Source organism: Podarcis pityusensis (genome assembly GCF_964106645.2).
Source record: "Podarcis pityusensis genome assembly, chromosome: 9".
NCBI classification, from domain to species: domain Eukaryota; kingdom Metazoa; phylum Chordata; class Lepidosauria; order Squamata; family Lacertidae; genus Podarcis; species Podarcis pityusensis.
The window spans coordinates 1771491-1799277 of NC_138034.1; the positions used below are offsets into that span (position 1 = coordinate 1771491).

General features: G+C 44.9%; 2 protein-coding genes across 2 annotated transcripts in view; both read right to left on the reverse strand.

The window, feature by feature from the left end:
• PSTPIP1 (proline-serine-threonine phosphatase interacting protein 1) overlaps positions 1 to 719 on the reverse strand; it is a 42604-nt gene extending 41885 nt beyond the window's left edge. Inside the window, exon 1 of the mRNA XM_081021575.1 lies at positions 477 to 719. Coding sequence (XP_080877701.1) covers positions 477 to 509 — 33 coding nt within the window. The 5' untranslated portion in view covers positions 510 to 719. The remainder of the gene's footprint in view (positions 1 to 476) is intronic.
• A 5800-nt stretch (positions 720 to 6519) lies between these two features.
• Positions 6520 to 27474, reverse strand: RCN2 (reticulocalbin 2). Its single transcript, XM_081021607.1, has 7 exons — positions 27310 to 27474; positions 22607 to 22712; positions 15696 to 15892; positions 15012 to 15125; positions 14058 to 14154; positions 11834 to 11976; positions 6520 to 7246 (listed from the first exon to the last, which is right to left on the reverse strand). The coding sequence occupies exons 1-7, from the start codon at positions 27451 to 27453 to the stop codon at positions 7094 to 7096; spliced, it is 954 nt and encodes a 317-aa protein (XP_080877733.1). The 5' UTR covers positions 27454 to 27474; the 3' UTR covers positions 6520 to 7093.
• Positions 27475 to 27787: the final 313 nt, after the last annotated feature.

Genomic DNA, 27787 nt, shown 5'->3' on the forward strand with positions numbered 1-27787 from the left:
CCCAAATAAAAGCGGCACTAGCAAAGTTGTATATCTAACACAAAAAGCACCACGTAAGAATAGAAACATGAGCTGTCGACAGCAATGAACATTAGACCCATGTTCTGCCAGCATCCCCAAGAAAGAAGTTAGTCGTTCAAAATTTTAAAAAAATTAAACATTTAGGAGTTCATTTCCTTCTCTCTTTTTTAGCAATTAAAAGTTTGAAATAAGTGATTCTTTAAACTATAGTACAAGTGGACGCTAGAAGTCCCTTACCGTTTGACTGTGAGGATTCAGGTGTCCTAAAGAGGCCCCTTCCGCAGTTTCCTGTGGTAACCAGTTTGCAAACGTGCCCCGAAAACCTTCCTAATGTACTGAACCAAACTTGCAGGCAAAATTGTGACAGTGCGGCACCAGATCAATTCAGACCACGCAGCCAGCCAGTGTTGCCTCTTTATCTCCATGAAGGTGAAAATCAAGACGTTGGCACTTACCCAGAAGGCGTCTTTGAACTGCAGGTGTGTCATGAGGAGCTGCTGGAAAGATCCCCTTTGGGCAGGCTTCCCCACAGCACCAAAAGTTTGACGGAGAGGAACCCAGTTGGCTCTGGCTGCCAAGCACACGGAAGCCAAAAGAGGAAAGCTCTCTTTTGCAGCTTGCAAAACAGCTCTGGGCGGTTTAAGGAAGCTGAGTGTGAAATGACTTGCTAGTCCGAAGGAGAAAGCACACCCCAAACCTCACAGGTCTCCCCTTCCTCTTTCCCTCCTCTTGCCCCACCCCTGTGCTCTGCTATCAACCTCACTTCAGTTCTGGCAAATGGTGAGTATTGAAATGAGGAAGCAAAAAAACACCCTATCATCTGTGTGCAAATGAGGCAGGTTTTTTTTTGGGGGGGGGGGTTAGTGACAAGATTAGCTACACCCCAGAAAGCCAAAGTGTTGTCTGATCAATGGGCAAAGCTACAAACTCTGGGAAGAAAACTGAGAGCAGGCCCATTCTGTTGACCACGGAGGCTGCATTTCTTGATGCAAGGCAGTTTGCGTGTGTTTTTGGTAATCTTTTGTGCTGGGCTCAAATCATACCCACAGGAAGCAGTCCTGTGACATTGCAGGCTCAGCAATTGCTGCAATAACAGAAGTATTTTCCAATTCTCATAAAAATTAAGGAAATGGGTAGATGGCACTTGCTTCAGCTTAGCCTATTTGGATCAATATGTAGCTTTTGGATGTGCTGTGTTCATTCATTGCAGCTGTGAATATGAATGAAGTGGTAGCACACAAGGAACGTCCCTGGAATACTAATAGAGAGTCTTCTCCCATCAATATCACTGGGCGAGAAGTTTTAAAATGTGACATTTCAGTCGCTGTTTGCAGACGGACCCGAGAACCATCATTTCCTCTGTTATGCCATTTGCAGATAAAACGTAGCAGAGGTTGCTTTTTGCCTGGCTATTTAGCTGGCGAGCACTTTCTTCAAACGAAATGGCAAACATTTTCACTGTTGCTAAGCTGGAAACAAAGAGCAGAAGAGAGTCAGATGCTCAGTAGAACAAAGAAACTTCCAAAGTATCTTAAAAGGGAAATGTAATTCAATGTACAAAATATATGCCCATTAAGAAGCAGCTCTTGAAGTAGTTAATGATGAGCTTTCAATATAACAACCAGTGCTCTGAACTGGGCTCAGAAATGCACTAGAAACCAGAACAGCTTAAGCAGGAACAAAATCAGATGCTCTGAAAAGCCAGAAGTGCCTGCATGTGTCAAAATCGCTATAGTGGCTTCCATCAGAGAATCAGGGCCAGAACTAGAGATCTTTGCCTCTGGGACAACCAACATGAAACATGCCCCTAAGCCAAGCCTGCATTTTGCAATGTAAAAATTAACAACAGTTGTAATACCATGACAAACAACAAGAATATATTATTTAAATATGTATTTTAATGTATACCGTAGATCAAGAAAGGTACTGCTCAGTCCATGAGGATGCCTGCATGGTTAATGAGCGGAGTAAAAATGCTATCAGATGCAAGGAGGCTTCCTTTAGAAAATGGAAGCCTTATCCAATTGAGGAGAACAGAAAGGAGCACAAATTTTGGCAAAAATGCAAGCAGGCAATAAGGGATGCTCCGCATGCTTCATCCTAGTTTTGGCCCTGCTCCGTGTTACGGTTTTGAGCTGAAAACTCATTTTGCGGTGCCTGGGTTATGCTGGAGAGGAGGACCAGCTGGATACAACACCTGTGCTTCAGAGGGACTAGAAGTGGGGGCATCACATGCTCTGCGCGTTGCACCCCAGAATCCCTCACTGAGCAGGGGTGAGGATGCGCACCACAGTGACGGCTGAGCCCCCAGCACTATCACAGGTGCCAGAAATCTCTGTGCACTACGTGGCACTTAGAGCCAGCCCAAGACTGGGGGGAAGAATCCAAGCAGAACATAAACCTGCCTCATCAGTTGTATTATTCCCTGCCTCTCATGAACTTTAACAAGACCACCTTCCCATTTGTAAGCACATTATATGCATATAAATTGCTCTAAATCGAAGTGCTCAGTTTCACTAGTGGAGGCTGGATTGACTCAGGGGTGCCCTCCAGAGGTGGCTGGACCACAATTTCTATCAGCCTCAGTCAGCAAAACCCAATGGTTGGGGGTGGGGGTAGAATTCTAATCCGGGCATAGGCAAACTCGGCCCTCCAGATGTTTTGGGACTACAACTCCCATCATCCTGACCACTGGTCCTGTTAGCTAGGGATGATGAGAGTTGTTGTCCCAAAACATCTGGAGGGCTGGGTTTGCCTATGCCTGTTCTAATCTAACAGTATCTGGAGTGCACTGCATTGACTACCCTGGCATGAACTGAGTATCAGTCATGGGGGACAATAAGGAATTGCCTCCGCACCACTACTTTGCACCCTGACTCCAATTTGTGGGCCTTGTGATTTCGAGTGAAAACAAAGTCGATTCCACAAGCTTGGTCTGACCACCCTCCTTTTCCACAGCACATCCCATTCTCCAAATTGCTTGTGCCAATTGCAGTGGGAGAAGCAGCAGGAAAAGTTGTGCCTTGGAGGGAGAGATGCTGGCTTCAAGAAGCCAGTCTCATCTGTGAATATACAGTGGTACCTCGGGTTAAGTACTTAATTCGTTCCGGAGGTCCGTTCTTAACTGAAACTGTTCTTACCCTGAAGCACCACTTTAGCTAATGGGGCCTCCTGCTGCCGCCACACGATTTCTGTTCTCATCCTGAAGCAAAGTTCTTAACCCGAGGTACTATTTCTGGGTTAGTGGAGTCTGTAACCTGAAGTGTCTGTAACCCGAGGTACCACTGTATATTCTTCTAATCTCACTCTGTCCTATTGTCCATCCCATTCCCTAAGTAGGAAAAGCCAGCGGGGATCGGGGCTGCTTTGGCCTGGGGGAACCTCTGCCACCCTTGCACCCTCCAGAGATGTTCTGGACTGCAGTTCCTGTGATGCTACAGCTGATGGGAGTCCTAGTCCAGAATATCTGGAGGACAGTGACAAAGGCTGGTCTAGGGCGTAGCAAATATTTTTTTATTCCAGACCAGCCTGAAAGGCCTGTCGCTTCACCTGCAAATGGAGGGGTGGAGGCTGTTAAGAGAGGAGAGCTTATTCCTCTAGCAGCCAGTCATGCAAACCCACTTCCTCCAGTGTCACTCCAATGAAATCAATGAGTCTATTCAGCAGTGCCTGCAAGCCTTATCTACTGGCAGCTCCTGAAATAAGGAACTGGGCTGTTTCTTCCCATCTTACAGCTGTAACAAAATGGAGCAAGCAGAATTTGCTAATCCACATAAAACAGCAGCTGCTGCCTCTGCTGCCACCCTGTCCACATTCACTCCCTTCTCCTTTCCGTGAGTATTCCACCGCAGCTGTGGCTGGGCACCTGCGGAGAGCCCAGGCTGAGCACCAGAGCTCCCTGCTGAGGATCCTCTTGCTGCTGCCCTTCTCTCTCACTCTAGCCTAGAAGCAGGCCACATTCACAGGTGCTTACCATGACCATGCAAATAGGCTGGCTCCCCAAAGAGACCACACCTGCTTTGCTGTTCCCTGGGCTTTTTAAGTCAGTGCAGGATGGCAGCTAAGTGAAGGCAATAAGGTAGGAAGAGCTTGCAGCAGTTAGACTGGGGACTGGGACTGGCCGCCGGGACCAGTGGTATCGCATGGGGGCCTCCGGGTGCAGCTTCTGGAGGGGGTGTGACTAGGCACCCCACAACAGGCTCCCACCAGAGCCTGGCTCCGGGATGCAAGTGAGCTGCTGAAGCATCTTCTTCACGCCCAGCCACAGCTCCACTCGTCTCAGCCCCCTCCCAGCTCCTGGGGTCCCAGGCGGGGACAGGGGTACACGGAGGGCGCCTGGTGGTGGCTGGGGGTGTCGGCTCCCTGAATATTGGGGGGTGCTGGGCCCTCTGCCTCAAACTATTGAGGGGGCTAAAGCCCCCTGCGCCCCCTATGCCCAGCACCGCTGTACCAGTATAAAGGGAAGTTGCAGGTCTAATTCTGGTCTCACCAGAATTGTGCTGGGCCTGCTTGGACTCTGGAGAACCAGACTTCTAAGGTTGGATTTCCTCTGCAGAAGACCCTTTGCCACACTAAACTGAGCCAGCCAAAATAAAGCCAGTCATATAAAGTAGCAGCCAGTAATCATTGCTCCTCCAGATGTTGCTGAACTACAACTCCAATCAACCCAAGCAAGCATGGCAAATAGCCAGGGAGGATGGGAGTTGTAGTTGAGCCACATCTGGAGGGCCAAATGTTCCTCACACTTGGCATAGAGGGTTAAATCGAAAGGTAGCCATGCTCACAGTAGACACACTGAGATGAATGTGCAACTTAGGTAATTGCAATGGACATCCTCTGAGTAGAAAGTAGTTGCATATGACTCATATACCAGAGGTAACTCATCAGCATGTGTCCTCTATGTAGAGGAGGGTGAAAGGTTTAGTAAGTTGTTTGTGAGGTTTTATACCACAAATCTATTTACTACAAGTGTTTTCACATTTACTCTAAAATGCTAAATTTGTCTTTGATGTTTTCTGAAGTTTCCAACAGTTGAGACAAGAAAAAACAAGCTGATGCCTTCTTCTCTACTACGGTCTTCTTCCCATCATAACCCTGAACAGCCTGCCCCCTGTCCCATATTCTAGCGCTGGTTTTTGAGCCCTCCTCTCTTCCACTCCCTTCCCCTTCAGGCTGGCCAAAGATTGAAGTGCTCAGCTCTAATTCTCACTGCAGAAGCAAAGCTCTTTTACAACACAAACCTATGCAGGTTTACTCCGCAGTCATTCCAGTTACTTAACGGACCTTACTTCCATGTCAGGGTGCTTGACTGCACCATTAGGGCTTTGAGGGTTATTTGTTATATATTTCTTTAAACAGCTCTCCAAGTACTTGGATCTGTACTGTATGTATTTTCCCTTCCCTACCAGTCGGAGACCACTGAGACCTTATCTGATGCCCTCAGTAACAACCATAATCTCCAGATTCCACTGGGAAAAAGTTAAGTTTCTAAAGTTTTTATATCCTGAGATACAAGGCAAATTGAGGATGCCACTTGTCTCATTTTTTGGTAAGAAATTAGTGCAGACTTCTAGTGGGTGAGAGGGTGCGGGTGGTTGGGCGAGAGAGAAAACACATCTGCCTGCCTGGTCTGTGCTCTTGGGCAGAGATAAATGTACGGGTGAGAAAGACATGCGTGTCTGTGGTCTTTGGGTGCATAAGAGTACACTCTTTCCTGTACAGCAACAGAATCAGTATCTCCACAATCAGGGCCGGAAGGACAGAGCTTCCTTCCCAGGGCAAGCCTGATGTTGTTGTGTTATGCCATGTCCCCTACGGCAGCCATTTTGTGACTGGTGCCCACCAGACTTCCACAGCACTTCCATGTTGATTCATGTTTTCTTTTTGAACTTATTTATTTCATTTATTGTTTCCCACAGAGCAATCCAAAGCGATTTTAACAATAAAAACATTTTCAAATCCAGTACACATACATACAAACTGGGATAAAAATCGCCACTTAAAAGGCTTGATGGAAAAGGGAAGATCTTAAATAGGTGTTGGAAAGACAGGTATTGCACCTGCCTGGTATTTAGCAGGCAGTTTCTAAAATGCACATACATCTAGCATAAATCACTGGGAAATACAATCCTGGCTTGATACAAATATACTTTCAAGTTAAGCATTTAGGATCCTAACAAATGACAAGGAATACATAGCAACAGTGAAGTGTGATACTGTGGACATGGAACAGGCTCCTAAGAGACTCACCTGGTCCCTTTGCCACTTTCTTTTAAGTGGCTGGAGAAAACAAGGCTTTCAGAGGCATGTAGTTAACAGGGCTTTAAAGAATTTTGATTTGCTGTTTCAAACCAATGTTGGCTTTTAAAGCTTGTATCAGTATCCCAGCATTATATTTATTTCATGTAAACCACGTTGTGTGCTTTTGGGAGAATAGTGGGTCTAATGTATTAATTTAGCCCTAGTTAAGGGAGTCATAGCAAGAATGACAAGAAAAAATGAGGACATTTTGAGTTTTTAATCTTTAGTGTTTAAAGTTTGTTTCTTACTTAAATACAATACACTTTCTAAAGCGATTATCATTACAGTAAAAATAATTGCTATCTAGCTGCAAAAATAAGATTCTCAGATTATAAACACCATCTACAGAAGTTAATATACACAGAAACCTTACAAATATGTAAGGCTTTAGTCCTTCTGGATATTCATACAGAAAGATTCTTACAAAGATGAAACAAACACCGTAATAGTTTTTCCTCTTTCCCAAAATCTAACACAAACTAGTGGTATTCTCTATCCTATCACATAGTCACATCTTTGCATTTTTTCAAGTATGTTTCAAAAAGCAGGACTAAAACATGAAATGCTGGAGAAGGCTTCTGCTCCCTTTAAAAGTACAATAGGTTTGTAGTACCAAAATTATGGAGGCTAAAACATCGAAGGCAATGTACAAAGAAACCCAGGGATGCAGAAACTGCTGCAGACACCAGTATATTACTGTGTTGCTGTCTTCAAAGCTGAACACATAAAAAAATAATCCAACTCTGGAACAAAGAATAGAGTCTCTTGGAAACTAGAGTTCTTCATGGTAAAAGCTTTCATCATGCAGCTGCCTGCCATAATCTGTGGCTTCACTGTTGAGAAACAGATCTGGATTCTCAAGAATCTCTGCCTCTGCCAGCCTTCCGTTACCATCCAAGTCCATTTCTTCAATGAGGTGGACAGCCTAGAGAATAAAATTAACAAGCATTAAAGTAGTTCACAAATTCATCTCTTGTCTGCCAGTCTGTCTTTCTTATTTGAAAAGACTGTACGGTACCTGTAAAGAGTTTCACAGAAATAATGTATCATCTGCTGTGTAAATATGATAAAAACATGTGATGGAAAGGAGAAATCCAAGTAGTTTCTGCATTCGCTTTTGGCTGTCCATATTACACTGGTGTGTTGCCAGGGGTAGGGGTTGGATTGCCAGATTAAAGTCTCATCCTCCAAAAATCTCTATGCTGCTCAGATATTGCAGCAGGGAGTAAAGAAATCTATAGTGCTGAGCTGGGGAGTTATTTTTTGCTAGAGACCCGGATGCTTAGGTTCCACCAATCTCTTCAGGCCATCTTAACAGTTAGATACAGCTGCCTACCTATCAATCACCTGATGTCAGGTGAGGCGTTTTCTGTTGCCTATGTGGTTTGCCATCACTCAAGCTAGGACACAAGGTTTTGCAGGCACGGGGGCTGTAATCTGAAGGTTGCCTGTGCAGTGGCAGTCGCAAAGGCACTGGGCAGGAAATTGAAGCAATTAAATGCACAAATTGTCATCTCATCTGTCCTCCCAATTGAACGACGTGGTCCAGGGAGAGAGGGAAAAATAGTGGAAGTGAACAGCTGGCTTCGCAAATGGTGTAAACAGGAACGGTTTGGATTCTTAGATCACGGACTGCAGTTTCTTGAAGATGGACTTCTGGCAAGCGATGGGCTGCACCTCACAACGGTTGGGAGAAATGTTTTTGCCAAAAATCTCAGAAACCTCATCAGGAGGGCTTTAAACTGACTAATGTGGGGGAGGGAGACAGTGCTCCTGAAGGTAGGAGTCTATCAACTGATGAAGATGATCATCCAAATGCCATAGACCAAATGGAGCAAACAGCACGCAGACCTAGTGGTGGGAGGAGAAAATCCTTAAATAAGAGACACGGGGGAATGATTAATGGACTTCAATGTCTGTACACTAATGCGCAAAGCATGGGAAATAAACAAGATGAGCTTGAGCTCTTGGTACAGCAAACTAAATATGACATAATAGGCAGCACTGAAACCTGGTGGGATAAGTCCCACGATTGGAATGTAATAATGGGGGGATACAATCTATTTCAGAGAAACAGACCAGACAAGAAAGGAGGAGGAGTGGCGTTATATGTCAGGGATGTGTATACCTGTGAAGAGATCCAAGATTTAGAACCTCAAAGCCAAAGTGAGAGCATTTGGGTCAAAATGAAGGGAGAGAAGAATAACAGTGACCTCATTGTGGGAGTTTACTATAGATCCCCAAGCCAAACGGAGGACATAGATGATGCCTTCCTGGAACAGATGGCCAAGCATGCAAAAGGAAGGGAGATAGTAGTAATGGGGGACTTCAATTACCCGGATATTTGTTGGATGTCAAACTCAGCCAAGAGCATAAGGTCAAACAGATTCCTCACTGGCCTTGCAGACAACTTCATTGTCCAGAAAGTGGGAGAAGCAACAAGAGGAACAGCCATTTTAGATCTGGTCCTAACCAATGTTGATGACCTGGTTAGTGGGGTAGAAGTGGAAGGATCATTAGGCGCGAGTGATCATGCTCTTCTGAAGTTTACTATACAGCGGAAAGGAGCAGCCAAGCATACTAGGACTCAAATTCTTGACTTTAAGAAAGCCAACTTCATAAAACTTAGGGAAGTGCTGGGTGAGATCCCATGGACAGTAATACTAAAAGGAAAGGGAGTTCATGATGGCTGGGAGTTTGTTAAGAGGGAGATTGTAAAAGCACAACTTCAGGCAATACGAATGAGACGGAATCATGGAAGGTGCCTAAAGAAGCCAGCGTGGCTATCTAAAGAACCTTTAACTGAGTTAAGATTAAAAAAAGATGTGTACAAAAAATGGAAAAGGGGGGAAACCACCAAAGAGGAATTCAAACAAATAGCCAGCACGTGTAGACACAAAGTCAGAAAAGCTAAAGCACAGAATGAACTCAGGCTTACTAGAGAGGTTAAAAGCAACAAAAAAGGCTTTTATGGGTATGTTCGTAGCAAAAGGAAGAACAAAGAAACAGTGGGGTCACTCAGAGGAGAAGATGGTGAAATGCAAACAGGGGACACAGAAAGGGCTGAACTCCTCAATGCATTCTTTGCCTCAGTCTTCTCCGATAAAGAAAACAATGCCCGACCTGAAGAATTTGGAGCAAATGATTCAGCAAAGGAAACACAGCCCAGAATAACTAAGGACTAGTACAAGAATACTTGGCTAGTTTAGATGTATTCAAGTCTCCAGGGCCAGATGAACTGCATCCAAGAGTATTAAAAGAACTGGCAGATGTGATCTCAGAACCACTGGCAGTCATCTTTGAGAACTCCTGGAGAACAGGCAAAGTCCCGGCAGACTGGAGGAGGGCAAATGTTGTCCCTATTTTCAAAAAGGGGAAAAGAGAGGACCCAAATAATTACCGCCCAGTCAGTCTGACATCAATACCAGGGAAGATTCTGGAGCAGATCATTAAGCAAACAGTCTGTGAGCACCTAGAAAGGAATGCTGTGATCACCAATAGTCAGCATGGATTTCTGAAAAATAAGTCACGTCAGACTAACCTGATCTCGTTTTTTGACAGAATTACAAGCCTGGTAGATGAAGGGAACGCAGTGGATGTAGCCTACCTTGATTTCAGCAAGGCATTTGACAAGGTGCCCCATGATATTCTTGTAAAGAAGCTGGTAAAATGCGGTCTTGACTATGCTACCACTCAGTGGATTTGTAACTGGCTGACTGACCGAACCCAAAGGGTGCTCATCAATGGTTCCTCTTCATCCTGGAGAAGAGTGACTAGTGGGGTGCCACAGGGTTCTGTCTTGGGCCCGGTCTGCAGATGACACCAAACTGGGAGGGGTGGCTAACACCCCAGAGGACAGGATCACACTTCAAAACGACCTTGACAGATTAGAGAACTGGGCCAAAACAAACAAGATGAATTTTAACAGGGAGAAATGTAAAGTATTGCACTTGGGCAAAAAAAATGAGAGGCACAAATACAAGATGGGTGACACCTGGCTTGAGAGCAGTACATGTGAAAAGGATCTAGGAGTCTTGGTTGACCACAAACTTGACATGAGCCAACAGTGTGACGTGGCAGCTAAAAAAGCCAATGCAATTCTGGGCTGCATCAATAGGAGTATAGCATCTAGATCAAGGGAAGTAATAGTGCCACTGTATTCTGCTCTGGTCAGACCTCACCTGGAGTACTGTGTCCAGTTCTGGGCACCACAGTTCAAGAAGGACACTGACAAACTGGAAGGTGTCCAGAGGAGGGCAACCAAAATGGTCAAAGGCCTGGAAACGATGCCTTATGAGGAACGGCTAAGAGAGCTGGGCATGTTTAGCCTGGAGAAGAGGAGGTTAAGGGGTGATATGATAGCCATGTTCAAATATATAAAAGGATGTCACATAGAGGAGGGAGAAAGGTTGTTTTCTGCTGCTCCAGAGAAGCGGACACGGAGCAATGGATCCAAACTACAAGAAAGAAGATTCCACCTAAACATTAGGAAGAACTTCCTGACAGTAAGAGCTGTTCGACAGTGGAATTTGCTGCCAAGGAGTGTGGTGGAGTCTCCTTCTTTGGAGGTCTTTAAGCAGAGGCTTGAGAACCATATGTCAGGAGTGCTCTGATGGTGTTTCCTGCTTGGCAGGGGGTTGGACTCGATGGCCCTTGTGGTCTCTTCCAACTCTATGATTCTATGATTCTAGGGTTTTGCCTAAGTCAAGGATCAGATAAACCCACTTTCAGCAGAAAATTGCATCTTTACCTGCTTAAATAATAATAATAATTTTATTATTTATACCCCACCCACCTGGCTGGGTTTCGCCATCCACTCTGGGTGGCTCCCAACAGAATACAGTCAAACCTTGGTTGTCGAACATAATCTGTTCTGGAAGCCTGTTCAGCTTCCAAAATGTTTGACAACTGAGGCACAGCTTCCAATTGGCTGCAGGAGCTTCCTGCACTCAAGTGGAAGCCACGTCGGATGTTCAGCTTCCGAAAAACATTCGAAAACTGGAGCATTTACTTCCGTGTTTTTGGCGTTCAGGAGCCAAAACGTTCCAAAACGGAGGTGTTCAGAATCCGAGGTTTGACTGTATTAAAAACACGATAAAACAGCAAACATTAAAAACTTCCCTAAACAGGGCTGCCTTCAGATGTCTTCTAAAAGTCTGGTAGGGAGGGCAGGTGCCACTACCGAGAAGGCCCTCTGCCTGGTTCCCTGTAACTTCGCTTCTCGCACTGAGAGGACCGCCAGAAGGCCCTCAGCGCTGGACCTCAGTGTCCACACCGAATGATGAGGATGGGGACACTCCTTTAGGTATACTGCTCCACACTAGATGGGCACAGGCTGGCCAAAATGGCCTTGCAGGCCAAACGGGGGAGGCCTCCCCCACTACTGCTAGAGTAGGCTGTCACAATGCTGAGCCACAATTAGGTGTGTTAAAGTCTAACGGATTCCAGGGAGGACTCAGAACATTTGCGACTGTGTGATTGAAGTCTGGCTATCAAGTTCATAAACTCTTACCTCTTCCTGAGCAATACCTTCATTATTAGGTACTACCCAGCTTAATAACTCTTTAGGGTTGAGTTTCCCATCCTTATCCTTGTCGTAATCATTTGTAAATCGATCCTTCTCCACAAGTATCCATTCTGGGTCTTCACTGGCAGCTAAACACAATTTTTCACATGGATTAAGTCTCTTTCCTTTGTATACCATCAGTTAAAATAAAGGAACTGCAAAAGCAACCATGCTTTCTGAAACAGTATCAGAAGAAACTTTAAAAATGCTGTCATGGCAATTATTAACAAAATGAAAACTATGTTCCAAATGTTGGATGTGCCAAAAAGGCTACCATTTGGTATAATGCAAAAAAGAAAAAAGAAAAAAAGAGCATTGTGGGGAAATTTAATTAAATAAAAATATCTGAATTATTTTTATTTTTAAAAAATAAACAATTCATATATTACATTTCATTCCAGTGAGGACCAAAGTGATTTACAACCAAAGCAACGTAACAATAAATCTTAAACCTCATTGATAAAAAGTCTCTAAAAATTTATCAGCAAAATATACACTATCCCATAGGATCTTTTGCTTATGCTCTTAACCTATCTGAATAATACAGATAATTATTATTTCAACTCAGCACCTCTGGCATAGGGAGGTACCGTCTACTACAGAGAGATATTGGAGGCTTAACACTGGGAAAGGCGGGTTGAGGCAAAAGACGTGAGGCTGTCCAGTGTACACACTTTCTGGTCTGACTGCGGTATCTGAATGAATTTTGTCATTACCTTGTGGATCCTTTTCTGGACATTTGGAAGGCTTTTATGAAACATTTAAGTTAACTTAAGATGTATGTTACTGTATCCATGATGTGAATGGATGAGGGACTGTTTGGTTACTATTGGTGTATAGACAGATTAGATCGGGGTCAGCAACCTTTTTCAGCCGTGGGCTGGTCTACTGACCCTCAGACCATGTGGTGGGCTGGACTTATTTTGGGGAAAAAATTTAACGAATTCCTATGCCCCACAAATAACCCAGAGATGCATTTTAAATTAAAGGACACATTCTACTCATGTAAAAACACGCTGATTCCAAGACTGACTGCGGGCCAGATTCAGTAGGCGATTGCCCCCCCCCCCCCGACCTTAGGTTGCCTACTCCTGGATTAGATAGAGGAAGCCCCCCCCCCCCATTTACACACGTTTGATGTGTGTGCAACTGTGCATTGCGCTGAACCCACAAGTGACCCGGAAACATCATAAAGTCACTGAAATGTCACAAAATGGGTAGGATGAGGGCGGGGGCAGAATGGGGTGTTTGCAGGCTTTTTCAATGGGTTTCAATCATACAGGATTTCACCGACGCACGTGGTGCCTCAGAACGTAACCCCTGCGTAAACAGGGACTGCTTGTACACACTCCTTATTTTATTGGTTTAATTATTTTTTTCTCTTCCTCCTCTAGTTTGTTAAATCTGCAAATAATTAAAAAACCACTATGTCGATGACAGCATACCTACTGGAAACTGAGAACAGGTTACATAAATATTTATAGCAACCAGAATCACAGCAGACAAGCAAAACTACCAAGTATGGGCAATATAGAACAGATTCTGATTTCCGCTTGTGCAGCAGGACTTCCACTTTCTCAGAACATCCTATGCATCACACACCCCGCCGAAAAAAATGTGGTAGAGAATTGGGGGACCTTCCTAGGAGATGGAGGGGCTTGCATGGCAGAGGAAGGGAGTTGAGCGTGTGCAATGCTGGTTATCACCCACTGACTCAACAAGGGTGTTTTTCATTAAATGTGAATGAACACCTTCTGATGGCAACCCCCCCCCAAATTATATTCTTGTTAGTTCAGTTCAGTTCTGAAAAAAATGATATTGCTGTATCAAAAACCAGACAGCTTATATTAACTCCCCACATTACTCCAAAGATTTAGGGCCAAAGAGCATTACTGCCATAGAAAAGGAGATGGACAGATTCCTATTTAAATACTTACAAACTGAACAGCAATAATCATAGAACTGCAGAAGCTAAATCTCCTTTCACCTTCCCACATTTACAAGGCACACAAGGTCACTGCTATTCAGAAACCAACCAGTTGCCAAAGGGAAGATGAGTGGAAAGTTTATGGAGAACACCTGTGTAAAATTAAGGGCCTTGACAGATGTACTTTGCAAATGCAATGCAAAGAATTTATGACACTTCTAACATAATTCCCCGCCCACTCACTTGGATCTCTTCTGTAGTCACCAAGGAACTCTTCAAGGCTCACAAATCCATCGCCATTCTTATCATGTTCGTCCAAAGCCTCCTGAATTACAAACTCCTAGCGGGGAGAGAAAAGGTCGGGTAACTTTGGCCAGTTAACCAACAATGTTTAAAGCGCCTGCAGAAATTCACAGGATTCTTAATTTAGATGAGGTGCACTAAATTCCAAGTAAAAATACAAGAGACAAGAATGAACGCACTGTGTAGCTGGGCAAATTCTCACCAACACAGTGAATGCTCATTCTGGTATTTGCATTTTCCTTAGAACTTGTTTCATCATCATCCAAATAAGTGAGCAAGTTGCACTAAGACCACAGTTTGAACTTGTGTACTCAGGTAAATAATTTTGTTAGTGAAGTCCAACCATTGTCCTAAGCAAGTGAGAGAGCACAGGAGATAGAACTAAAAGGTGCACAAATGGTGCAGAAGATACTGAATATTCTCCCATGCTAAAATTTGTTGAGGTGAGGGCAAAGGAAGGGCCATTCAAGAACACACACTTTTTTTTACATGAAGCAGCTATAAGGGTTTCTAACTTGACAGCATCAGAAACAAATACTGAAATGAGGGTTCCTTGATTTCTCCCCTTCGATTCAATGTGGCATATGCAGGACTGCTTGCCCCCAGCTGTTACACAGCATTGCAAGGCCCCGGCCTGGAGAGAGAGAGAGGTCTCATGGGCTTCAGTGGAAATCCTGCCCCCCAGCGGCTGAGCACTGGATTGCAGTCTGAAGAAACATCATCGCCACCACCTTTCCTGCGTATGTAAAAGCCCAGTGGTGGATTTTCAATGCTATGGAGAAGCTTGTTTTACTCAGAAAAATCTGTATGTTGTACATCCCTATAGTGTCCCTCAGGATCTGAAGAATGAACAAACAGCATTCCCCGTGGTAGCCACTTTCTCTCAAAACTTGCCTTCATGTATTCTGCTTCCTCAGGATGTTCAAATGCAATGAATTCATCCAGATTCAGGCCAGAACTTCCATCCCTATTAGCCTTTTCAAACCTCTTCTTGTCCTTTAAATGGAGCTTAGAAAACAATTTGGGGAATAACAGTTACATGAACGGAAGTCATATTGTATTCATTAGTTTCAAGCTACATAAACCTAACCTGCTTTTCCTTTTATTTTAATACACGTTACAAGATCAATCTTATATACACTGAGAGGTGTTAGAAGTTCATCATAACTTATATCTAGCTAAAAGAGGGTTGATAAAGGATCTAGTCAGAGTGTGATTAGTGATGTAAAATGAGAAAATACAGAAACTACAAAATTATGTAAGCAAATGCCACATCTGTCAGGGAAACCTATGAAGTACAATGTGTCATATTAGTATACATAGCACTTAATTTTTTAAAAAGCTTCACACAGATGAGTAACTTTACAAAAAACTGTTTACATGCAAGTTATAATTATTATTCTTTCCTTGTGTCAAGCCGACTGGCAAGGAAGGGGGAATTAGTGCAATGGCTAGAAAACTTAGAGAGGATCTCTCATACTCTGAACTTGTGGCATTCTCATCCACAGGGCTGGCCTTGACCAAGGGAGGCAACAGATGTTCCAGGCTGGAGCTATAGGAAAACACATGGTGTCTCACCTGCCGGAAAGATTCTTCTTCGGCATCTTCCAAAGTCGTATCATCATCAAAGTCTATTACACGATCATACATCTGAACATTGTATTCTTCCCAGGATACATATCCATCTCCATCTTTGTCATATTCACCAAACTGTTGCTTCGCGTCTTCTACAACGTAATGCTTAAAAGATTGCTGGATCCATGAACTCAGCTCACCTGTGGAGATTCCCCATAACATAAGGAGGTGAAGGGATTCCCCCCTCCCCACCATAAATATTAAGAGGAAGCCAGCATTGTCTAGGCTGCTTTAAGCACAGATGCAACCCTCATGCTACCTCCACAACAAATGGTGCCCCACCTGCACTAAACATTTAAAATACTATTATAGCATGTTTCATTTCAATTTCATAACATTTATACACCAAAAATTTGGAAAACTAATAAAAACTATTGGGCAAAATAAAATTTATACACTGCTTGATTGTAGGGGAAAACCCTCAAAGCAGTTTAAAAAAAGGTAAAACAGTGAAATCAGGAAAAAATCACAACCATACTTTAAAACATACAAACAGATTCAAATTGCCTCAACTTTCTAAGCATCTTGGTAGGCTTGTCTAAACAAGAATGGTTGCAGCAGGTGCCAAGAGTACAGGGAAGGCACCTGCTTGCTCTCAGTAGGCAGGGAATCAACCGCGATGGCTTCCCCCAAAGAATCCTGGGAGCTGCGGTTTGTCAAGTGTGCCGACAGTTGTTGGGGTGCCCCATTCCCCTCCCTAAGCTACAATTCCCAGTGTGGCTCTACAATCAATTCCTCATCCCAGAGATGTGAAATGTAGTTATGTGAGGGCAATAGGGGCACCCTAACGACTCTCAATACCCTTAACAAACTTTGTTTGAAGTGATAGCTCTAAATATATAGTGCAGATGAGCCCTTGGACTGAAAAAAGATAACGCAGACACAGAATTTGCTGATTAAATGTTGCAAGACTATTTCACTCCGTATGTATCCATCAAATCTTTATTACAGTCATAGAGAGGCATAAGTCGGGTGGGGAACAATCATTTTAAATCTGTAAAACATTTTGGGAAACTAAAATTATTAAAACAGAAAGTATATCTAAAAAACTGTAAGAAGCTTAAAGAATCTAAAAGAAGGGTTGGGATCATTAAATGGATGTGGAAGAGCATAAAAGGTTAGTATATAAAAGGCTATGCCTATCAATTTACAGAGCACCCTGATATGAGTGTTCATTAAATCTAGTTTGTGGCACAGGTCATCATCCAACGAATTTTGAACACTGCTATGCAGAACCTGGAAACATTGTGTGTTGTAGCGGGGCCAGTCCTCCTTGCAATACAGTGTTAGCACTCAGTGCTCTTTTGAGGCCAATGGGTGTTCTTGAAAGCTTTGCTGCATTGTCTGCCTAGAGCAGAACAGGGATGTGTCTTCCAGCAAGTTTTGGGGAGTGGAAGTTTGAGCTATGGAGATGACCCACCATGGAGTTGATGTAGAAATTAAACAAGAGTAGGGCCAGTATGCAGCCTTGCTTGACACCTTGCTCAATTTCAAAGGCATTGGTGAGATGGCCCCAGGGGTTACATCTTACTTTTTGAGGTCCCTTCATGTAACATACAAATTAAATGGAGTAGACGTGGATCTACTGAGATGGCCTCCAGTTTTTTTCCAGTTTAGCTCTGAGTATGGAATCAAGTGCTGCTTTGAAATCTATAGAAGCAGCAAAGAGGGAGGTTGTGTTGCGGGAGGAATACTTCTCAATGAGATGATGGAGTGCTAGGCACAGGTCAATAGTGGACTGACCTTCCCTAAAGCCAGCTTGCTCCTCTGAAAGTATATTTTCTTGTTCCATCCAGTCGTGGAATTTCCATTGTAGGTGTCTTGCGTAAAGTTTGCTAATTACGTTAAGGAGGCTAATCAGTCTGTAGTTTGTAGGATCATCCTTTCCCCCTTTTTTATATATAGGGGCAATGATTACAAGCCCCCAGTCCTTGGGGGCTCGGCCATGGGTGTCAATGCAGGTGAAGAGTGAGGCCAGAATAGGGGCCCAGAAGTCCATATTGTTTTTAATGGCCTCTGGAGGAATTAGGTCTTCCCCTGGGGCCTTCCCCAGTCTTAGCTGAGCTACCAGGTTGTTAATCTCTTGTTACCATCACTGGTGCCCACATAGGCAGATTCTCTATAGTTTGACTAGAGCCTCCACTTTTAGCAGAGGTGTCTGAGTAGAGTTGCTGAAAGTGAGCCTCCCAGGTCTCTGGCGGGATGTGAAAGTCCACCATGGTTGGGCCATTGCTTTGTGGGCTAGATGTAATATGCCAAAATGTGGCTGAATCATTGGATTTGGCTGCCTGGATAAGTCGTGTCCACGTGTTCTTCACGGCATCCCTTTTCTTTCGTGCCAGAAGGTACTTGTAGTATCTCTCCTGCTGGAGGAGGACCATTGCAGCTGTTGGTTTGGTCTTGGATACATAAGCCTTGTAAGTGGCAGCAAGAACTTTTCTGGCATTAACACAGTCCTTGTCAAAGCATGGCTTGGAGTGGTGCTGTTGTTGTCTCAAGGGTGTGCTATTATTCCAGGTTAGGTGCTGGTGGGGCTCTTGCATAAGGGTGTTATAGTTCTCCAAGAGTGCATCAGGAGAGACAGCAGATATCAGGGCACTGCAGGCGATCTGAGGCCAGTAGTTCAGTTATCATTTGGCTTAGATGAGGAGTCCACTTGGGTCGACGGTAAGTTCTTCCTGCTGGCATTAGGAAGGGTTGGTAGCAGTCCTCAGTATGTATCACTTGGGTGAAGGCTGTTAGCTAAAGGAGAATTGGGAAGTGATCACTGTCAAATTTAGGCATAACTTCTAGGGTCTTAACATAAGGAAGGAGGTCCCTAGAAACATATAATCTATAGCACTCATTCTGGAGCCAGATAGGTAGGTGAATTCAGCTGGGTAGTCACTTTCAAGGGCACCATTTAAAATGTAGAGGTTTAGCCTAAATGCTGTTTGAGCCAAGCAGAGGACTGCGAAGTTTGATTTCTGATCTTTTGAGCTGCGAGTGAGAAGGAATCCATCAGCTTCAAGGTTGGGAGGAGGACATTTGTGCCGTGCATACAGTGAGTGGTCATTATGGCCCAGTCTGGCGTTGAGGTCCCCTCTCAGAACTACAATTGCATTTGGGCTGAGCAGGATAAGGTCAGTTATATAAGTTTCCAGATCAGTCCACAAGACTCTGATCTGAGGATTCTGCCTCATTGGTGGCATATAAGCATTTATTACCAACAGCGCATGACTGGATTAACAATGCCATGGCATATGACTTGAATTGGGGGGGGGGGGGCTTGAAATGGCACGTCGAGTAGTGGAGACTAGGACCCCCCAGGACCCCTTTTGCTCTTCTGTGCCTTACCCCTGGTTCTGCCCCAGCTGAGAATGAATGAAATCCATTGAGTAGTAGTATTAAGTAGTGGGTGGACATAGCAGATGGCACAGAGATTTCTCCAAGTGGTTCTTTATAGTAAACTGGAACTGAACTGAACTGAACTGCTGAGCCGGCCTGCTTTTATAGGCAGGCGGCTGTCAACATTGTAACAAAAACACTCCAGGGTTTCCCACCTATATTAACTGACATGGACCTGAGTGAAAACTATATACACAATACCCCTGGTGGCCAGGGCGAGAACTTCAATACACAACAAGTAGTTCATCCACAGTCGGTGTTTCCTGGATCATGATGTTGTCATGATAGGAGAGGAAGTCTTTAAAGCAAGGCTCTCTGGTGGATGCAAACCATCCAGCCACATTCCAAGTTAGAAGAGTGACCTCATGCAGGTCATGTTTTGCTCTTGCTCAGAAGGGGTCTGTGAAGATTTTTTGAGATTTTCTTCCAGGGTCTCATTTTCCAATGGCATGTTTATACCCAGGCCTAGGTCGACCCACCCAGGGAGCAGCATCCTTTTGGGCCCATTTTATAGAACTCACCCTGTCCCCGTTAGTAGTTTCTGGAGGGTCGACTTTGTCCCTTTCTGCTAGAATCACAAATCAGTTGGAAATAGTAGTCTGTGGCGGGTAAAAGTCTTCATTTCTTAGCTGTTTAGCAGCAGAAAGGAGGTAATTCTCACAATCTTTCAGGCAATTTAATTTAGCTTTAGTTTTGTGACAATTTAATCCTTGTCAATCCCAGGGCAATGTATTTTTAAGGTTTGCCCATTTTTGTTGCAGCTCAATATCATTATTTTTCATTGTTTCTTTACTCAAGGTAGCATCTGGATATTCAATCGTTTTGGTCATTGGACATATTATACTCACACCTGTAATCACTGGGCCTTTCCTTTCTAAATTGGCCAATGGAGTAATTTCCTTTTGTGTTGATCTAATTTCCTCCTAGGTATCTCATTTCTGTCCAGAGCCCAGGATTTGACATCTTATGAATTGTTTTGGTCGCAGGAGGAAATAAGTTTTCCTTTTCCTCCTTTTTACTTTGTACATTATTATTTGATAACAGATTTATCTCTGCCGTAACCCGTTGTAATGTGGGGTCATTTTGGGGAGTGATCTGTCCGTTCACTGTACCATCGTCCATCACATCTCTGGGCTTGGCTTTCCCAGGACTTGTTCTCCCTTTCCCATTTTTTATCTCCTTTATCACTTGCAACTTAAATTCCTTTAATTTTAAGGCCGTTTCTTCTTCTGTGTTGCTTCTCCATAAGTCTAGCCTTTCCAAGATTTCTTTTTGGGCCACAGTTGGCAAGGTCCAATATTGACGCATTAAGGCTTTCTCTTCTGAAGTAAAATTTTCTATCCACTTGATCACAGAGTATTGTGGGTTATGTGTAGGTGGAGTCTTCCATTCTAGTTTTGATGTCTCTTGTTTATAATAGAGGAGGAAGGATTCCTGGGTCCAATTCAAATCTATAAGGTTTTCATCACTGTTTGGTTTCGGAGAATCTCTATCTTTGCACTCGACAGCCACATCACCAAGAAAGGATGCCACTGGTGCCCCGTTTTAGAAAAATCTTATAATCTCTAGCCTGTCTATTATTAAAAAAAACTCCCTGATTTTATAAATAAAGTTGGCTAGATCTGGGTCCTTGAAAGTAACCACTGCTCATGCCCTAACACTGTCATAGTATAGATATTCTATGAAGACAGTATCATCGGGCCTCTTTGCTCCTGGTAAGGTCTTATCTAGAATAAGCAGCAGATGTGTTATACGTTCTGCCTGGGTAAGGAGGCCTTTCAGTTTTGGATCATTTGCGGTAGTTTTTGTGGGATCATCACCAAATTCCACCCTTTTTCCTGGTGAAAAGTCACGTTGGGCTTCTGGATAATCAGTTGTTGGGTCAAGTTCAGTTTTGTGGACAGTATCCTCTCCGTTTCCCTCGTTCCCAGGTGCTTTCCCTCCTGGAGTCAAAGCAGCAACCTCAACTGAGGCATCTGTTTTATTTTCCTCTGTCGGATTTTCCTTCTCTAACATTTGCTGTGATTTAGCAGCATTTGCTACTATCTTCTTCCTTTCCCCTTTTTCCCTCTGAGCTTTTGATGCAGGCTTATTTGTATCCAAAGTGGAATCTGTTGGTATCAACATGTAAAGCTTCTGTAATTGATTTTTACATGCACATTGAGTTTTATTCTTCTTCTTTAAGTCTTTAATATTTTTACTTTTCTTCAGTGCTTTAGATTTTTTGTTATACAGTCTTTTGGTGATTTCTTCAGTATTTTCCTTTGCCAATGCAGTGATTACCGGCTGTGTCTGTCTAGATGTCCTTTCAGTATCTTTTGGCTCTAAAACTCTCTCGAGTTGTAAAATTTTCCACCATTGTTGTAAGCAGCCCATTGCTTACTGTAAGAAAGTTTTTGATGAGGGTTAATTCTAAGCAAACCATATGAAGCTGATCGTGGAGGTCAGTGTCTCTCTCCTCTGCTTGTGTGCCTTTAGAAATGGCTTGTTGTTGGGTGGGCTTTTGCTTAGTTCAAAAGAATGCCTCTGTATAGGTTAAGCCCAATTTATTTCTCAGATTGGCCTTGTTTATGTCCTCTGCCAAGGCCATGTCTAGGGCCAATTTATTGAAGGACTTATGTTCCTAGGTTCCTTCATGTCCCCTTTAAGATGTATTGACCAGTCCAACGCAGGAAGTATAGGGGATACTTCATCTTGTATCAGCTTGCTCGCCTTCTCTTTACTCTCCTGAAGGAAAAACTTTGTGATTTTCCTTTGTCTTCTCCGAGGTTCAGGAGAGCTACTTGTAAAGTTTGGCGTAATTCCCAGGATTTTACATGCCTTCCTTGTGTTACCATATTGGTCAACCACTCAGGGAGACAATGGAGCAAAGGCTTAAGTCTTAATCTTGCGCAGAGTCCCACAAAGAGTTACATCCAATGAAATGGAGGGGAGTTAATTCTTTCGGTTTTTTTCTTCCTCACCTTATCGGTAAAACACTGACTCACCCAGCGTTTCTCTCAGCCCAGCACTTCTCGTATCCCAGCAGTTTTCTCAACGGTTTCTCAACTGGATTGTCTCATCTGGTAAGTTGCAGTTAGTGCGAATGTGTTAGACTCAGAGGTCGGTGGCCATCTTGAAACCTCCACCCCATATATATTATTTGGGCCAACTCAAGCTTATGTAGTGCATTCATACAGAAGCACCTGTATTGGACGGGTCATCCGCCAGCTTGTCCTCTCGCTTCTCATCCTCCAGCCGTTTGCTGAGCAGTTGTTGAAGTTCAGGAAATATTCTAACTGGCCAGAGTGAAGTAGTCAGACTGCAGGCCCACAAAGAAGCCCACCCTTGGGCTACCCAACAGCTGAATTATGTGGTTTGGTTAGGATTCATATCTGCTGCAAGCTGATGTAAAGATCTTTATATATAGTACAATGTCTATATTTTTTCATGAATTATTGGTAAATACTCTTTTCATAACATCATACCTTCTGTGAGAAAGCCATCAGCGTCCACATCAATTTTTTTTATAATACCCTTCAATCTTTTCTGCTGCTCATCTGGACTCAGTCTGGCAAACTCTTCCACTTCTTCCTTTGGAGGGAACAAGAAATTATAAAAAATGAGCACATAATCTGGGTGGGTTTATCACTTTTGGCGTGCTGTCAAAGAAGGTATTTTCAGCAGACAAAACATCTTTGTTTTTTTTTAATTTTTTTTAATGATATTTATTGAAAATTTTTTGAATTACAGAGAAAAAACAAAGCAGAAAAAGAAAAAAGAAAAAACAAAGAAAAAACAAACCACATCCAACAATACAAATTCAAAAAACAAAAATACACCGCAAACAGACAAAAACAAATCCATCATTCTCAAATCCTCAACTCTCATTACCTTCTTTCTTTGACCTCCTCCTCCTCCCTTTTTTTGTGTCCTAGTTAATAATTATCGCAGCAAATCCTTTCCATATTTCATAATATTCTGTCTTTACATTACCTTAATCTATTTTCATCTTGTCTTATAGAAAACCTTAAAACTTAAACTTAAATCTTATTTTTACCGACTTCTCACAACTGTAATATTTTTACCTAATTCTTTAAACATTTTTACTAGAGCCAAGTAATTTCGTTCCAACATTTTTCTAACATTCATCCATTTTATAAAACAATCCTGGTAATAAGAAAAAAAGAAATAAAAACAATCCAATCTTCATCCAGCGTCCCTTCCTCCTGGTCCCGGGTTTTGTCAGTCCTTTTTTCCCATTGATCCAAAACATCTTTGGATCCTCCACTCCTACCATCAAATGCCCAGCTGCTGCTCACTAAAAGGAACTGTTGGGCCCCTTCCCAAAACTGGGGAAAGTTGCCTGACTGCTAAGGCTGCAACCCGGGGCTTGGGAGTAAGAATGACAGGAAGGACAGGACTTTTGTTAGGGGGGGCAGAACCACCGTGATTGGTCAGTTAAGTATTTCTATTGTTTTACTTGATTGGGGGGGCCTTGGCTACTCGCATGCTCTCAGTGAGACTTTGGAGTTGGAAGGGGCCCAAGGGTCATCTAGTCCAACCCCCTGCAATGCAGGAATCTCAGCTGAAGCTTCTATGACAGCTAGCTATTCAACCTCTGCTTAAAAACCTCCAAGGAAGGCGAGTCCACCACCTCTCGTGGGAGTCTGTTCTCAGTAAACATGAGTAAAGCTGTGGTATATATCACTTTATTCCAGCTGGTTCATCTAAAATTACAGCTGCTGTTAGACTCAGAATCCAGCCTAATAATTGCACAGGGAGGAGATGAGAGATTCTAGCAAGTAGGCAACAGACTGGCTAGAAATAGTTTAAATAACTGTTTCATCATCTGAAATCTTACCAGTTACACAAACATGCCCTCTTTTATCATCATCATCTGAAGGTCCTATTTTGAGGTGCCAGATAAGGGGCAGTCCAAAAATCTTTGCCACCTAGTGCTCTCCAGCAATGGCAACTGCCACTACCAATCTCTTTCGTGCTTCAGGATCTAGCAGACACTAAGGCTTGGAACAAGAGCATCATCAAAACAGCATGTATGGAAAGGAAAGAGAGCATCAAGGATATTCCAAATTAATAGGCAATTGCCAGTGCCTTGGTCCTGCACATCACATATCATAGAATCATAGAGTTGGAAGAGACCACAAGGGCCATCGAGTCCAACCCCCTGCCAAGCAGGAAACACCATCAGAGCACTCCTGACATATGGTTGTCAAGCCTCTGCTTAAAGACCTCCAAAGAAGTATCAGAAATATCAGAAATCCTTCTTTGCATAAAACCATACACTGAAACAGTGCAGTGTGGGGAAAGCAATATTTCAATTGCCCTGCCATCCTGATTTTGAATGGCAACTGATGTAAGTGATATGCATTTGTAAACTTGAATGAGGAGTTTGTGTGTCCCAGGGGGAAGGAGTTGTTCCACAAGGGGGGGGGGGGAATCTGTGAACCTCCAGATATTGCAGGACTCCCATTCCCATCAGCCCCCCACCAGCATGGATAATGGGCAGAGATGATCAGCGATGTAATCTAGAAACATCTGGAGTGTGATAGGTGCCTCACTTCTGGCTTACAGGATATTTGGTGGCAACTTAAGTTTATTTGTGCAGTGATCTTTATGCAGAGGCACAGCCACCCCAAGGCAAGATGCAGGAGCAACCTCAGGCAGGCAAATCTGGCAGGCAAATCTGACTCCAAAGTACACAACCCAAGGGAACGTTTTCTGGAACAAGCTCCATTGTCATGAATAGGAACTGTGCAAGAGCAGAATGTTATAATAATAAATTTTATTTATATCCCGCCCTCCCCAGCCGAAGCCGGGCTCAGGGCGGCTAACAACACTAAAATAGTGCAACATTCTAAAAACCTTATAAAAATTAATTAAAATAAAAATTGATGGCAACCATAAACTAAAGTTCTGTAAAGACTGCCAAAGGAGGGAGTCAGGCTGCGCCCTGACCAAAGGCCTGGTGGAACAGCTCTGTCTTGCAGACCCTGCGGAAAGATGTCAAGTCCTGCAGGGCCCTTGTCTCTTGTGACACAGCGTTCCACCAGGTTGGAGCCGCAGCTGAAAAAGCCCTGGCTCTAGTTGAGGCCAGCCTAACCTCTCGGTGGCCTGGGACCTTCAAGATGTTTTTATTTGAAGACCGTAAGTTCCTCTGTGGGGCATACCAGCAGAGGCGGTCCCGTAGGTACGAGGGTCCTAGGCCGTATAGGGCTTTGAAGGTTAAAACCAGCACCTTAAACCTGATCCTGTACTCCACCGGGAGCCAGTGCAGCTGGTATAGTACCGGATGAATGTGATCTCGCAGCGAAGACCCCATAAGGAGTCTCGCCGCGGCATTCTGCACCCGCTGGAGTTTCTGGGTCAGTCTCAAGGGCAGCCCCATGTAGAGCAAGTTACAATAATCCAGTCTGGAGGTGACCGTCGCGTGGATCACAGTGGCTAGGTCAGGGCGAGAGAGGTAAGGAGCCAACTGCTTACCTTGGCGGAGATGACAAAAATGCCGCCTTTGTTATAGCTGCAATCTGTGCCTCCATGGAGAGGGAGGTGTCGAAGATTACACCCAAACTCTTAACGGACGGTGCTGGCACTAATTGCGCCCCCGCAAGAGATGGGAGTTGCCCCCCCCAATCCCCTATCGTCCCGTCCCAGTCAGAGAACCTCTGTCTTCGAAGGATTTAGCTTCAACTGGCTCCCACGTAACCATCCAGCCACAGCTTCCAAACATCTGGTCAGTATGTCTGGGGCCGAGTCAGGATGGCCATCCATCAACAGATAGAGTTGGGTGTCATCGGCATACTGATGGCAGCCCAGCCCAAAACTCCGGAGAAACTGGGCGAGGGGGCGCATAAAGATGTTAAAAAGCATTGGGGAGAGTATCGTACCCTGAGGCACTCCACACACCAGGGAGTGGCGCGATGACAATTCCCCCCCAAACGCCACCCTCTGTCCCCGACCAGAGAGAAACGAGCGCAGCCATTGAAGGACTGTGCCCTGGATCCCCACGTCGGCAAGGCGGTGGTCCAGGAGTTCGTGATTGACCATGTCGAAGGCTGCTGACAGGTCTAGAAGAATCAGCAGTCCCGACCCGCCTCGATCCAGCTGCCTGCGGAGATCATCTGTTAGGGCGACCAGAGCCGTCTCGGTCCCATGACCAGCGCGGAAGCCAGACTGGAATGGATCCAGAGCCGATGTTTCATCCAGAAACCTACCAAGCTGTTCAGCAACCGCTCTCTCAATCACCTTACCCAGAAACGGAAGATTCGAAACCGGGCGGTAATTGGATAGATCTAAGGGATCTAATGATGTTTTCTTTAAGAGCGGTCGCACCACTGCCTCCTTCAATTCCCCTGGGAATGTTCACCCTCCTTATAAGGTTGATGCAAACATATCAAGATGAGCACTTTGAACTCTTTAGACGCGCTATATAGTATTATCATGATTCACCTTATTGACTTATTATTAATTAATCTAGAGAGACTGGTTTATAACTAGCATTCATTTAAGCAGTTCTAAACATCCATTTCTTCACACAGAAAACACAGTGCACCCTGTTGCTGAGATCCAAAAGCAACTTGAAGCCCCAACCAATACCTTGGTTGCTTCTTTTCCCTAGCATATACAACTATGTCCCAGTTCTTTGTGTTACCTATCCCCAAAGGAGGGGGGGTCACTGTCCTCATTTTTCTGCCTTTTGTGAGTGCCTTATTCTGATTTGGGGGGGGGGGTGTGCGTCATCTTTGTATGTGGGGTCACAGTCCCCCTCCCCTAGAAGTAAACCCCACTGAGCTCCGAGGGACGGGATGCCCGGGCACCTGGCGAAAGCGAGGCCCTCTGCTCCCCAGCCCCCTCCGCCGCCCTCCAGGGCCTCCGTGCCGCAGCTCGGGGTGTTTTTCTTCGGGTGCGGAGGGAGGCGGCCTGCCTCAACAATGGAACCCCGCCCGCCCTCCCGGCTCGCCTGCTTCGCCCCCCAGCCCTGGGGCAGGACCGGCTCCCCGCGCGCGGGCCGGGTGATTCTCCGCGGGCGCCCCGGGACCCCGGCCTCTCCGCCCCTTCTCGGTTTGCGCTGCTGCAAGCTGGGAGCGAGCGAGCGAGAGCGCGGCTTCCCCCGGCTCGAGGTGGCCTGGCCTTCCCTCCCTCCCTCCCTCCCTCCCTGCGGGCGACCCACCTGGCCTCCCAGCAGCGCCTCGCGGTCGTAGTCCGGGCGGTGCTCGCCGCCGCCGCCGTAGTGCTGCCTCTCGGCCGCCGCCGCCGCCGCGCCCAGGACCAGGCCCAGCAGCAGCGCCAGCGGAGGGCCAGGCGCCGCCCGCATCCCGGCCGCTCTCTCGCTCTCTCCCGCGGCGCCGGCCCGGGCTGCTGCTCCTCCCTCCGCCCGCGAGGCCGCGCCGCGCGCTCCCGCCTCCTCCCTCGCCCGGCGCAGCCGCGGGCGCCTGGCGGGGCTGGAAGGCGCGAGACCGTCGCAGAGCAAGCTTGGAACGGGGCAAATAAACGTCTCGTGAGGCACGGTGAAACAGCGCACACGCCACGTTCCCTTTCCGTACATAGGGTTTTCGGGGGTTTTGCCGGTATTATATCCTGCTTTGGAACTAATTCCTAATTAAAATAGGGGAACAAATTACCTGCATTGCACAGGAACGCTAAAAATC